Source organism: Watersipora subatra, chromosome 1 (genome assembly GCF_963576615.1).
Source record: "Watersipora subatra chromosome 1, tzWatSuba1.1, whole genome shotgun sequence".
In the NCBI taxonomy this organism is placed as follows: Eukaryota; Metazoa; Bryozoa; class Gymnolaemata; order Cheilostomatida; family Watersiporidae; genus Watersipora; species Watersipora subatra.
The window spans coordinates 38,866,409-38,881,994 of record NC_088708.1 but is presented as its reverse complement, the minus strand read 5'-3'; the positions used below and the strand labels follow the sequence as shown (position 1 = coordinate 38,881,994).

The 15,586-nt window shown below is 35.3% G+C and overlaps 1 protein-coding gene across 1 annotated transcript in view; it reads right to left on the bottom strand.

The window, feature by feature from the left end:
• LOC137387398 (prolow-density lipoprotein receptor-related protein 1-like) overlaps nt 1-15,586 on the bottom strand; it is an 85,081-nt gene that overhangs the window by 43,707 nt on the left and 25,788 nt on the right. Inside the window, exons 6-10 of the mRNA XM_068073814.1 lie at nt 10,523-10,688; nt 9,729-9,948; nt 5,158-5,356; nt 3,555-3,659; nt 1,112-1,390 (exon numbers count right to left, since the gene is read on the bottom strand). Coding sequence (XP_067929915.1) covers nt 1,112-1,390; nt 3,555-3,659; nt 5,158-5,356; nt 9,729-9,948; nt 10,523-10,688 — 969 coding nt within the window. The remainder of the gene's footprint in view (nt 1-1,111; nt 1,391-3,554; nt 3,660-5,157; nt 5,357-9,728; nt 9,949-10,522; nt 10,689-15,586) is intronic.

The window sequence follows — 15,586 nt, the reverse complement described above, 5'->3', positions numbered from 1 at the left end:
TAAAGTAAAAAGAATAAAGTAGAAAGAATAAAGTAAAAAGAATAAAGTAAAAAGAATAAAGTAAAAAGAATAAAGTAAAAAGAATAAAGTAAAAAGAATAAAGTAAAAAGAATAAAGCAAAAAGAATAAAGTAAAAAGAATAAAGTAAAAAGAATAAAGTAAAAGAATAAAGTAAAAAGAATAAAGTAAAAGAATAAAGTAAAAAGAATAAAGTAAAAAGAATAAAGTAAAAAGAATAAAGTAAAAAGAATAAAGTAAAAAGAATAAAGTAAAAAGAATAAAGTAAAAAGAATAAAGTAAAAAGAATACACAGAAGGGAATTTTTATTTGTAAGACAATGATTTATGTTGAGTAATCTTTTTGTGACATCCTAAATTTCATCTTTTTAAAGAATGCTTCATCATTCCATTACAAAAAGTAAATATTTTCTAAAAGTGCCGTCTAACCAAAACCTGCCCCTTCTCTATGTATGACACACGATAGGCATGAATACACACCTGATACACGTGAAAGCAACCCTGATACACATGAATACACACCTGATACACATGAATACACACCTGATACACATGAACACACACCTAATACACATGAACACACACCTGATACACATGAACACACACCTGATACACATGAGTACAAACCTGATACACATGAATACACACCTGATACACTTGAACACACACCTGATACACGTGAACACGCACCTGATACACATGAACACACACCTGATACACATGAATGCACATCTGAGACCCATGAACACACACCTGATACACATGAGTACACACCTGACACACACGAACACACACCTGATACACATGAACAAACCCCTGATACACATGAACACACACCTGATACACATAAACACACACCTGATACACATGAACACACATCTGATACACATGAATGCACACCTGAGACCCATGAACACACCTGATACACATGAATACACCTCCCCTTACACAGCCATTCATAATTTATCAAAAGGTTTAAGAACAACTTTAATATATTGAATATTTCTCCCCTAGCGTTATATAGTTAAAAGTTATCCTACAAAAGTTTTATGGATATGCTACTTTTACGAAATGTTGCAGCCTCATGTACAAACCTGTGTCTGTGAGCCGAGCCACATAACCGGTGCCAGCAGCCGAGGCATTGCTGATCGTAACCTCGTCTGAGATATACAACATGTTATCGACAGGATCGTAGCCTATATGCACATCAGAGTTACTTGTGACATAGTCTGGTAGCGTTACAGGGTTTATAGGAATCGTTGTGAGAGCTGATGATGGACATCTCATAGTATCAGAAGCAAAAATTCCTTGCACAAGACGTCTGCTTTGAGAGTTGTATAGCAGGACATCCTTTTTCGAGATTCGGATATCAACTGAAACACATGATCTTGATCATGTAAGTTATTGCTAGAGATCATATTGGTGAAACAATTCATGAGTAGTGACACAACAATGAGTGACTTGCTAGTAACTTGCAAGCTGTAAGCCTAAGATGACATTGAATTCACATGATTTCGCATGATATGATACTCTAGAACAGTGAGTATTCTTGAAGCTTTCTTGAAACTTTTAGTAAACTCAATTTTGGCGGTTACTTTAAAACCTCTAATTGAACACCACCTCTAATTGAACATCACCTCTATATGAACTACACCTCTAATTGAACACCATCTATATATGAATGCCGCCGCTATTTGACCACGACCATGAGAAAAGGTTTGAAAAATAGAACACCGTCCTTTATTTGAATGCTACCTCTATTTGAACGCCACTTTGACAATCTTTGATCTTCATGAACCCATAATATCAAGGGATCAGTAGAAAAGTGTCCACAAAAGGTACTAATCATCAATCATTTACATAATTAAACGGTAAATTCTCGTGTTGTCACACTCCAAAGCTTTTAGCTTGTTTTTCATTAAAACTTTGAAAGCAACACCGTAGAAATAATTAGTAACTGTCTCAGGCCAATAGTAGTTCCTTGTTGAATGCGGTCGTGATACTTCGAAGTATGTGTATAAAAACGTTAAATTACATTTCGGATGGTAAAAAGGATACGTTTAGCGAGCAAAACTTTTACGCATCACATTTGTGCTAAAAGCAACGAATAAAAGTTTTGCTCTGCCAAAAAAAAGTTTGGACACTAATATCGACTAGTTATGCAGCGCAGAAAAAGAGTTGAGGTCACAAGACCTTGTGGAAGTTATTGGACCACCAGAAGATGTTCGTTCCATCGAAAGCAACAATCAAAATGCAGCTATCTGAGCAAATGAAGCAAATAGTTTCGTTTTAAAAACAAAGTTGTGTTTCTGCGTGTAATATACATGCAGGTATGGTTCGTTTATGTCACTTGTTCAAGAATAGAGAGTTATAGCATTCGATAGATTATCATTATACAACTTATAAATTTGCAGATTTACAGCATAACATTTGATAGCATCAATGCAGTATTCTGATCTTACAATTGGTCAACGCTCATAACTCTTCTTCTATTGCCCATAAAAAGCTAGTTTTGGCTGCAAATTGTATCAAACATTTTAGTGAGTGCAATGAGCTTGTATGCAACATTTATGAATATAGAGATAAAATAATTTCTTCAAATTTAAAATAAAATAAAAATTGAAAGCTCGAACAAAATGCAAAGCAGGACACAGGCTATAATAACATCATAGGTTAATTGAAAGCATAAAATATCACCTGTTAGAAATATTTCTGGGTTTCTCAACGCATATTTATTAAAAGATCTTTGACAAGTTGGAAGTAAATTAGCAGATTTATTGCTTCCAAAAGGTACAATATCGCTCCACCGAGAAGAGGGCAAAATATAGGTGACATTTGCTACGCCTGTAAAAGGGCGAAACTTATTTTCCCAAAACTATGAAGAGCCATTTGGAAAAATACCACGCGAGCCTCTATTTGAACGCCACCTCTAATTGACCACCACTATAATAAAAAGGTTAAAAAATTGGATGTTCAATTAGAAGGTTTCCGGTGAGTATTGTTCAATAATAAGTTTATTGCGCCTACCACGATACCAACTGCACTAAAACACCACCAAACTATTACAACACGCTTCAATACTGACACACCATCACACTATTACAACACACTTCAATACTAACACACCATCACACTATTACAACACATTTCAATACTAACACACCATCACACTATTACAACACACTTCAATACCGACACACCATCACACTATTACAACACACTTCACTACCGACACACCATCACACTATTACAGCACACTTCACTACTGACACACCATCACACTATTACAACACACTTCACTACTGACACACTACTGTTGGTATTTTTAAATGAATGAAGAGCAGAGCAGGCGAGAATGACACAAAAATGAGAAGCAACTGCCATCCTTCAGTTAGAAATATTTCTACGCACTAACTGTTCAACAACAGACCGTTTTTTCGCAAAATATTGATGCAGTAACTCTATGACTGTAATTTAAGTCAACTGTCTTCAGCTCAAATTGTTTCCATATCAGATCATATATACGACAATACTCACCTTGAACACACCTGCCTTCCTTATTCAACTCATAGCCCTCCATGCAGGTACAGCTTCCCTGCAGTACAAGGTGACAGTTCATGGTAGAGGTTGTTAAAGTTGGTCCTGCAAAATGACTGGCTATTTTAAAACATGAAATGTTTCTCGTGGTATGTTTTAAAACATGACATGTTTCTCGTGGTATGTTTTAAAACATGATATGTTTCTCGTGGTATGTTTTATGGAATGAAAAATAAAAGCAAAAAACCTTTATGTTATACACCTTGAAAGACGACCTAACACGAAGGATGGTGATTGGTTGTGGATAGAAAATGTCTTATTGTCCTTTGTAATGTTTGTCTGTACTAGCTGTTGAGTACAGCAAATGATTGTCTATACTTAACTTCTACACTCGATATTTAACACAAATGACAAACTGAAAGTTTTTTGCGGCAGCGAATATCACAAACAAACATAAGCAAAATAGGCTGGCCCCTTGACAAGTGCGACTTTCAACTCTGCTGACACGTGTGACCCTCCTTTAAAGAATCGTCCATCAAACTTAGTAGCTTTAAACTAGCTAGCTTTGATCGAAAATAATCTTCGTCTAAGTAACGCACTAGGAAGACGTCAATAGTCGATCCGAAATCAATAGACTTGTTCCTCTTGAACTACTTCTGGTCTAAAAATATGTTTTAATGAAGCCAATTTTAAATATTTACAGGAACAATAAGCAACTGAAAGATCAGGCTGTTGACATATTTCTAAGCAGACCACAAGCGAAATGGAACTTTTATGTTTGCCTCTTTTAGTAATTTTAGTAATAAATATCCGAGCCAAACATTATGGTGATTTTTGAAATGCTATAATAGCAGAACACAGTTCACAATCATTACAGTGAGGATTACAGCGATAAACAATAAACCTTTATTATTGAACAATACTTCATCACCAAAATTTGTTTTGCTAAAAGCCTTTTTGATCAATATTTGACCAGTTTTGATAGAAATGCCTACTGTCTAGCTTTCTTCATAATAAATTTAGATTTGTTTCCCCATGGTCTTCTCAATAATAAATTCAAGCACTGCTACCTTGTATTTTGGCAGCTACCTACATGCATGTATGTACCATTGTTTATAAGCCCACAATACACATGAAGAAAAAAGATATAAAAATTGAATTCGGTTAGCTAAGATAAGCAAGGTTACACCTTTTCCTCCAATAAAATTCAGGCATTTTCAACTTGCAAAATATTGGCATGGCAATGATGAGTGAGAGCAAGAGCAATAAGTAGAGATACAATTGTTTGTACCAATACAGTTTGTTAAACTAACTAACAGTGCTGAGCTTCTTATCCACACAAAATATCTCCATTGTTTTACATGATGGTCTTTAGGTAATCTTGGATAAAATTGTATGAAAACAACAGCTATAGGAAAGCAGCACAACTCCGTACTAACTAAAATATTATCCGTAAAGTGGAATTTTCCAAATAAAAGCAAGTTATCTATTCTCAATGGTTTTGGCAGGCGCTTGCCATGACCATACCCAAAGTATACATAGTATAATATCTACTGAATAAACAATAGAGAAGATAATATGATGTCTATGGCTCTGTACGCACCAATGTTGACGAGAGACTTGTGATAGACGAGGACGTCCTTAAGCCGCCCCGGTAGGCGGAGGAGCATGGTCAAATTTCCCATGTAAAATGGATTTGATGAATTGAGGTGGTATAGATACGACGTGTTATTCTCTGCTTTGTACTCAGCCATGTACAATTCACGCCCTATGCTGGTCATTGAAGTTATCTCCCCAATACTCTGTAAGAAAATCTCAAGATCAGACGATTCATGAATGATTAATAAAATACCGTAAAACCTCTAATTGAGCGCCATGGCGCTCTATTTTTTAATCCTTCCTCTATAGTGGCAGTCAATTAAAGGCAGCATTCAATTAGAGGCTGGCGGTGTATTTTTCAAATGGCTCATCAGAATTTTAGAAAGATAAATTTAGCCCCATTACGGGCGAAGCAAATGTCGCCTATATTTTGCCCTTTTATTGGTGGATCGATATTAAACCTTTTTAGATACAATAAATCTGCTAAATCTCCAGCTTGTCAAAGCTTTCTTAATAAATAAGCATCGAGAAACCAAAAAATATTTCTACCGGGTGATATCTATTGCTTGCAATTAACCTGCCATAATAATATAGCTAGATTTGAAGATTCTAGATTTGAAGACATATTTTCATTTTATATCTATATTTAACAAGTTTGCATAAAATATTATTGCACTTATTGATATGTTTGCTAAAGAGTGCAGCCAAAACTCGCTTTTTATGTGCAGTAGAAGGGGAGTTATGAATATCGATCCATTGTAAGCCGTGTCAAGATAGCCACAAGGATGCTACTAAATAACACGCTATAAATCTGCATATTTATAAGTTTATAATGATAATATATCAAATGATACAAATATATATTCATGAACAAGTGACATAAACGAACCATACTTACATGCATATTACACGCAGAAACAATTAACATTTTTTATAACAAAAATATTTTCATCATTTGCTCGAATAGCTGCGTTCTGATTGTTGCTTTCAATGGAATGAACATCTTCTAGTTGTCGAATACCTTCCACAACATTTTCTGGTCTCAACTCTTTTTCTGCATCTCTTTTTCTCTTTTTAGTCGATAGTAGCGTCCAAACTATTTTTTGCAAGCAAAACTTTTACGCGCTGCATTCAGCCCAAATGCAACGCGAAAAAGTTTGCTTGTTAAACGTGGCCCAAACTTGCAAACTTGCTTTTATATGCATGTACTTCGAAGTTTTAAGACCACGTTAAACAAGGAGCTACTATTAGCCTGAGACATTTAGTAATTATTTCTATGCCGTTGCTTTGAAAGTTCATCTACCGTTCATCTATCTAGAATTAAACCGTTTTTTTATAAATGTAAGCTACTTCGAAATGGAAAGACCAAGTTAAACAGAACTATTATTAGCCTTAGACAGTTAAAAATTGTTTCTATGGTGTTGCTTTCATAAATGTAAACAATCTATTATTAATATGATTTTGTGGACACTTCTACTGACCACTTGACATAATGGGTTCATAGAGATCAAAGATAGTCAAAGTGGCAGTCAAATGGAGGTGGAGTTCAAATAGAGGGTGACGCTCTATTTTCTAATCTTTCTCTCTTAGTGGCGGTCAAATAGAGGTGGCGTTCAAATATGGGTGGCGTTCAAATAGAGGTTTGACCATAGTTTAGTGGCATATCAACACAGTAAACAAACTTAGAGCGGGAGGAGAGGAGAATTTTAGGAAGACGAATAAACACAAGACCCCGGCTATAATTTGTTTACTCTACAAATGTTGTGTTTGTCTAAACTTTTCTCAAGTTGAAACAGGTTGTGAAGACAGCGGTAAAAATGACTTGTTCAAGGTAACACTTCATTTAAGGTAACACCTTGTTTAAAGGTTGACTTGCAACAAAATTCACATTACAGTTATTTGGTATCAAAAGGTTTATCATGTCTTACTCTGTTGTGTTGTAGGTGCTAAATATGTGGAAATGTGATTACAAGCTCTTAAAAGCTCAAAAACGAAAAGCCGCCGTATATTGGAATCTCTTTATTTCGATGACGTAGCCATGAAATTTGGTTATTGTCTGGTCACGTGATGTTCTCACGGGAATTGAAAGACCAATAAAAAACTCAACATAAAACTTATCGTAGCACTGGTTTATGACAAACACTTCGGGTTTTACCGAAGAACCCGTATCAAATATATATATATATATATATATATATACATATATATATATATATTTACAGTCTTGTTTCGGTTTGGTCTAATCGGCAAGTCATAATCTGATCATGTGACCAAATACTTCGCAAATAATTTCTGCGGCACTTTTCGATTACCACAGGTGACCAACAGGCTCATCATAGATTATCAGACAATGATATGTACTCCTTCAAGCTAAGGCTAAAGAATTAAACGAATTTTTAAGGTAAGTTATAGGATGTTACTGCTAAAAGTGACAGCATTACGATGACGATAAAACAGACGCGTAAGAACAATAGACATGGTTTTATTGAATGCGTGAAGTATATTTGTGAAAATATTTCGACGAATAAGGTTGCATGAAAGTGAAAACAGAAACCATCTCTCACAACTACGACACATTTGAGCCGTTTTAGAAAGAGAATCCAAACTACGGCGATCTCGCGTGGCTGCAATTTTCTGTTCGTTTTTGAGCTTTTAGGAGCTTGTAATCACATTCCCACATATTTGGCACCTACAACACAACAGAGTAACACATGGTGAATCTTTTCATATCAAATAACTGTAATGTGAATTTTGTTGCAAGTCAATCTTTAAGCATTGAGTTCCATGTTGTTGATAAGGCACTACCAAGGTAAAACTTAAAAAGATATCACCGCCTTGAACACAAGAGCACAAATGCATAAAATATGATTCTATGACATTATTGCATTCCCAGAATAAAAACTTGCTGAAATACAGATTAATTTAGAAAAACCTAGCTCATTGGATACAGCTACAGCTATCAGTCATTGGATACAGCATTAGACACTGGTAAACAGTATAACTAGAGATATCAGTCATTGGATACAGCATTAGACACTGGTAAACAGCATAACATGTGCTAAACTTGTTTTAGACTCATCCCACCTCTACCCGCTACCTAACTGCTAGCAGTTGTTATGATGAGTAACAGTGCAATACCTAGCAGTTGTTATTATGAGTTACAGTGCAATACCTAGCAGTTGTTATGACGAGTTACAGTACAATACCTAGCAGTTATTATGATGAGTTACAGTACAATACCTAGCAGTTGTTATGACGAGTTACAGTACAATACCTAGCAGTTATTATGATGAGTTACAGTACAATACCTAGCAGTTATTATGATGAGTTACAGTACAATACCTAACAGTTATTATGATGAGTTACAGTACAATACCTAGCAGTTATTATGACGAGTTACAGTACAATACCTAGCAGTTGTTATGATGAGTTACAGTACAATACCTAGCAGTTATTATGATGAGTTACAATACCTAGCAGTTATTATGATGAGTTACAGTACAATACCTAGCAGTTATTATGATGAGTTACAGTACAATACCTAGCAGTTATTATGATGAGTTACAGTACAATACCTAGCAGTTATTATGATGAGTTACAGTACAATATCTAGCAGTTATTATGATGAGTTACAGTACAATACCTAGCAGTTATTATGATGAGTTACAGTACAATACCTAGCAGTTATTATGATGAGTTACAGTACAATACCTAGCAGTTATTATGATGACTTACAGTACAATATCTAGCAATTGTTATGATGAGTTACAAGCTCAAATTATCTGTGAGATTTTGGTGCTAGAATACAAATTATCAAATAAAAATTGTACACTGCGTGGCAATGATGTAAAGAAAGAGGGAAAAACCCATTGTTTATTCTAATCAAAAACTGTGTTTTCCTACTAGATGTCTGTCGTGTCCGTTAAAGCGACAATTATAGCTGAACTTGTATGTGCTCACAACTCCTAGTAACACACATGCATGTATAGAGTCAAGTGATGATCATTACTACATGTACCACAAGAGCAGCCTTCATCTGTCTGTCTTAAGCGACAGTTAGCGGTTGAGATAAAAGATAGGTTCACTCATGATTGGAACCGGTGATATTCATCCTAACAGCCCGACACTCTCACAACTACATTAATCGACTACCTTTAGGCTTTTCAGATTAATTGTATTTATTATCTGTACTTTATCGGCACACCTGATGACCTCTCACAGCCCACCTGATGATCTCTCACAGCACACCTGATGACTTTTCACAGCACACCTGATGACCTCTCACAGCTCACCTGATGACCTCACACAGCTCACCTGATGACCTCTCACAGCACACCTGATGATCTCTCACAGCACACCTGATGACCTCTCACAGCACACCTGATGACCTCTCACAGCACACCTGATGACCTCTCACAGCACACCTGACAATCTCTCACAGCACACCTGATGACCTCTCACAGCACACCTGATGACCTCTCACAGCACACCTGACGATCTCTCACAGCACACCTGACGATCTCTCACAGCGCACTAGATTGCCAGAGTATTACTTGGTAGAAAAATGAAACATACCTTAGCATTCTGGAGCCACATGAGCTTTTGGGGTATTTTGTCAAATATCTGGTAGTTGATTCTGTAAACACTTCTGTCACGGATGAGCAGGTAGTAGAGATACTTGTTGTGATGGTCAAGTGCAAGACGCTTGGCCCCACTCACCAACTCCAAGCTTTGAGTCTTCGAACCATTCAATGATATCTTCCAGATTTTTTTTGCATCACTCACCAATAGATACCTTGCAGGGCACAAAACCAAAATGACAGAAACAAAAGAAGTACAATCATAACAACCTGTAGACCACAAATATGTATTTTAAATCACCAGGCATTATGAAAATGGTTTTATCCAGCAGCTGCTATTAAAACAAATTAGTAAGTGAACTGCTATTGGCAAACCCTATTTGCTGCCTAAAGGCTTACGAATGTTTTCATGGCAGAAACTTTTGATATTGTGAACACTGGAAGTTGCTACTGACTTCAAATTATTATTATGGATCACGGATAGAGATTAGTAACTAAATAATAACTTCAGATAATATTACAGATACTATATAGATTAAAAAAACGTTAGTCTATCACTACCTATGTATGTTGTGCTCAAGAAGGTTGGAGTCCATGACTATGTATGTCTATGGTATTAACTAGATGTTGGTATCTATGACTATTTATGTCTATGGTATTAACTAGATGTTGGAATCTATGATTGTGTATGTCTATGGTATTAATTAGATGTTGGTGTCTATGATTATGTATTTTTATGGAATTAACTATATTTAGGAGCCTATAACCATCTAAATTTATCCTACTCACCCAAGGTCGGAGTCTATGAGCATCTCTTTGGGATCTTCAAGCAGTGTTGAAGCTGGTAAAATTCTGCATGCAGTTCCATCTATATTACACACAGTGAGATGGGGCTCACACGTGCTTGTATAGTAAACATTGCCGGTAGGCCAGTCCATGGCGAAGTCTGTTATCTCTGAAAATGAAATACAACACTGATCAAAATAACTTAGAAAGTTACAGAACTAAGGTCACATCTGTTGCCTAGACATCAGTCATTGCAGATCTACACGAGCAGAGACACGACTTACAACTCATTAATGAATGTTAGATCAACACCAACTCTCTGAATGTCATTTGTTTAACACTTGAGTCATTTTGGTGTACAAAAACACAGCGGTAGCCATTTAAGGGCTCAAGAATATGCTCTCAACTACTACTATAATTTTTATGTTTTTATTTTTAAATCTGTATACCGTAAAACCTCTAATTGAAAGCCATGGCACTCTATTTTTCAACCCTTCCTCTATAGTGGCGGTCAATTGGAGGCGGCATTCAAATAGAAGCTGGTGTTGTATTTTTTGAATAGCTCGTCAGAATTTTAGGAAAACGCCTTTAGGAAGGGTCTTTGTCATAAATAGGTCCTTTGCCACTTTACCCTTTTACGGGCAAAGTGAATGTCGCCTATAATTTGCCCACTTTTTTCGGTGGAGCGATATTAAACCTTTTGGATGCAATATATTTGCTAATTTACCTCCAACTTGTCAAAAATCTTCTAGTAAATATGCATTGAGAAAGTGAAAAATAGCTCTACCAGTTGATATAGCAGCTCTAACCTGCGATATGATACCAGATCGCAGGTTAATTGCATGCAATCAACCTGCGATGATACTATCAACTGTGTCTTTCTTTGCAATTTGTTGGAGCTTTCACTTTATATTTCATTCTTAATGTGAAGACATTGTTATTTTATATCTATATTTAACAGTGTTGCATAAAAGCTCATTGCACTTATTAATATGTTTACTACAGTTTGCAGACAAAACTAGCTTTTTATGTGCAATAGAAGAGGAGTTACGACTTACAAGCGTTGATCAATTGTAAGATTAGATTACAGCGATGACGCTATCAAATAAGATACTATAAATCTGCAAATTTACAAGTTATATAATAATAATCTATAAAATACTGCGATTCTCTATTAATGAAAAAGTGACATAAACAAAGCATACTTATATTACATGCAGCAACAAAAATTAACGTTTTTAAAACAAAAATATTTGCTTCGTTAGCTCAAATAGCCGTGTTCTGATTGTTGCTTTCAATGGAACGAACACCCTCTGGTTGTCCAATACCTTCTATAATGTTTTCTGACCTCAACTCTTCTTTTGCACTGCTCAATTAGTTGATAACAGTGTCCAAATTTTTGGCAGAGCAAAACTTTTGTGCTAAATGCAACGCGTAAAAGATTTGCTCGCTAAATGTAACCTTTGGCCTAAAACTTGTCGTTCATCTACCATCATAAATGTAAACCGTTTTTATACATATGTACTTCAAAGTATCAAGACCGTGTTAAACAAGGAACTATTATTAGCCTGAGAAAGTTATTAATTAGCTATGGTGATGTTTTCAAAGTTTTTAACAAGAAAATAAAGCAAAAAGCTTTCATGTTGGACAATGAGTAAATTGATTGTTATTGATGTAAACGATTCATTATTAGTACCATTTTGTAGACACTTTTCTACTGATCACTTGATATTATGGGTTCATAAAGATAAAAAAATTTCAAAATGCCGGTCAAATAGAGGTGGCTTTCAAATAGAGGGTGGCGCTCTATTTTTCAATCTTTTTCTCATAGTGGCGATCAAATAGAGGTGGCGTCCAAATAAAGGTGGTGTTTAATTAGAGGTTTAACGGTATATAAATCTCAAAGTTTGTGTGTCTGTGATTCAGTGTGTCCAGCGATAGCTATTAAAATCTTGGAATGAAGAATCCGTATCGCAGAAGATTTGATCTCAGAACCTCTCATTCACCAGGCAATATTGACCCATTGAGCTACCCAAAATTGACGGATTCATTGGGCGATGTGAGTCGATATCTGGGTGAAAATACGCATAGCGCAATGCATTACGCACCATCATTAAAACTTGCTCTCATGGCTCTTATTAGTAAGTTTAGCAAGAGATAGGGATACTAACTTACTCAAATTAGCCATTGGCAATGTGCAAGACTAATGGCACGTGGCAGGCAACTACATTAGCTGCAACTGCTTATAAGCTGTTTTTAATACCAGTGCAACGCCAGGCATTCCGCTAGTATAGTATAGTGGTTGACTGCAACACTTGAATGTAGTGGTTGACTGCAACACTTAAATACCCATGTAGTGGTTGACTGCAACACTTAAATACCCATGTAGTGGTTGTCTGCAACACTTAAATATACATGTAGTGGTTTTCTGCAACACTTAAATAATTAAACAGGTAGTGGTTGACTGCAGCACTTAAAGTAGGTCTGTCCACTTTAATTGTTGCAGGCTTTGAATTCACTTTAATGTGCATTAGTGCTAAATTAACAACATTGTCTAACTAACATATAAAATGATATCTTTAGTTAATTTATAGTTTTGTTAAATAAAAGCAATTCAAACGGTTACTCTTACCATACATATATTATTTTAGCTCCACCCAATAATTACTGAATCACAAAGTTGCTCAGTTAGTGGAGATCTCAAGCAGAAGTCGAGTTGACCATAAAGAGGCAAGTACTTACCTAGAGAATATAGTATGAGGTAATCTTCATTTAGCCTGTGGCCATTAGAGCTGAACAGAGATAACTGAAAACGGCCTAACTGATCTTTGGTCACCTTTAAAATCAATAGACAAAGCGTTAATACATACAACAGCATATGCATATAAGTCAAATCTACACCAAAATAGAAAATAGAAACATTAAAAAGGAAAACTGGATAATAACCAGAAACACATGCCATATTATATTATTTATGCTGGTACGGGGACGGAGATAAAAAATCAGACCAATATATTAGACGATTGTATCGAAAATGATTAAATCAGCGACTCAAATAGTGTCTATTTCTCCTATTTTTTCTTCAGGGTTCACACTCAACCGTAATACTATCACCTGATTGTGGTGTATATATTATTTACTTTGTAAGTCATGCAAACATATGCAATATTGATTTAGATGAACTCCCAAGTGACGAACAGAAATTCTGGATATAAACAGCCAGCGCTATTACCTACTAACTGCGCTGCCACAAGTCACAGCATCAGTTGACAAGCTTGAGAAGAAAATCAAGTATTTAAGTTGGTGTTTTACTCTGTTTATTTTAGCAGCACTCCAGAACTATCCTCAGACACAACTAACCAAACAATATGTGAACCATATGTGAACCATATATGAACCATATATGAACCACATGTAAACCACATGTGAACCATATGTGAACCATATATGAACCATATGTGAACCATGGAGAGTTTATAAACACCCCGAGTTACAGAACTGAAACTTTTCTCACGACCAAACACGAGCGAAGAGAGTGTTTGGAAGCTTTATGATAAATGCATATAAGCACACAACACCCAAAAATTATCCGTCAACGGCCATAACAAAACTCTTGTACCGAAATCCCATCAAAAATTTAACCATTTTTGTGTAGAGTCATTTAAGTACAATAATGATACAAAACACATATAAACCTATTCAAATATGTTACCAAGTCTTTGAAAAGTTGAGAAAATATCCTAAAACTTACCCATCTGATCGGAAAATACATAACTAGACAGATTAATTTGGCCTAAAATCGCCATTGAAACCTGACAAGCCTTTTTTAATCAAAATTAAACCGGCAAACAAAACGCCCGATACAGCCGTGCGACAGATAGTAGAACTATTAAGCCGTGCGCATTTCACGAGAAAAACGTGCACATTTCCCCAGTCTATGGCATTGTCCAATTGCCAAAGATTTCTGTAATTAACGTAGAAGTACTGAAAAGTAATCGTTTCTTTTTTGCCGATTTTATGATTCAATTTAATTACTCGATTTTATAACATTATTATAAGATTTAATTATAAGAATAATCATTCGAATTTACAAGATCGAAGTATATAGAGACCGATGGTGTGCAATATATTACTGTTAATATTTTTCTAAAGATTTTGTTGATGATATTACAGCTGTGCCCAATATCGCGGTACCGCCAAGCCGTTTTTAATATCTGCAAAATTAAGTAATAGGCCTACATTTTCTTATAGAAATACAGCTATTTCTATGACAACCAACTAAAATCTGTTTAGATTATTAAATTCAACATAATTTTTTGGATATAAATTCAGAAATATTAACAAATATCACAACTTTTGGATATTGGTTGCTATTACATTTTGAAATGTAAACAAAATTGTTTACAGTTCATTGGTTTTCGTTTCTCAAACTTTAACACCAGTTTTCTCAGAGCTATGTTTTCGTACTAATGGTAAACATGCATTAAGTTTATTGACCATAAAATCTGCTGTAATTAAGCTGGCATCAGATTTTCTTTTTGAAAATAACTGAGAATTTTCTCTTTCTGCTAGTGTAGATAACTCTAAATCTCACACACCCAACTTAAACCATAACTGTCACATACAACTTTTATCGTATTTTCTAGATAAATCAGACACGCTGATTCCGATTTTGTACTCAAAATAATGATTGGTCCACTAACCTTCAAAGTCATTTGGGCTTTTTTAAAGCTTTTCAATATCCGTTTCAAAAACAACACAATCGGCATTACAAGCTCTGCCCATAAATATGTGACGAAACCTAGCTTTTTCAGGAACGGAAGTTAGGAATGTTTAGTCTGATTTTGAATAATAGAGATGGGTGTCTTAAAACCCATTATTATCTAAATCCAGCCTGTAAAATAATTTCAGTCGTTTATGAAAGGTAAATAAACTATTTAAAATTGCTCGTAGCTTGTTACATGACGTTTAAATGGGCTGGACGCCGAGAAAAAGGAGCTCAAAAAGCACGGTTTTATCACAAGCTAGCGTTGTTATTGCGCTTTTTAAATATGCAACGTTAAATAG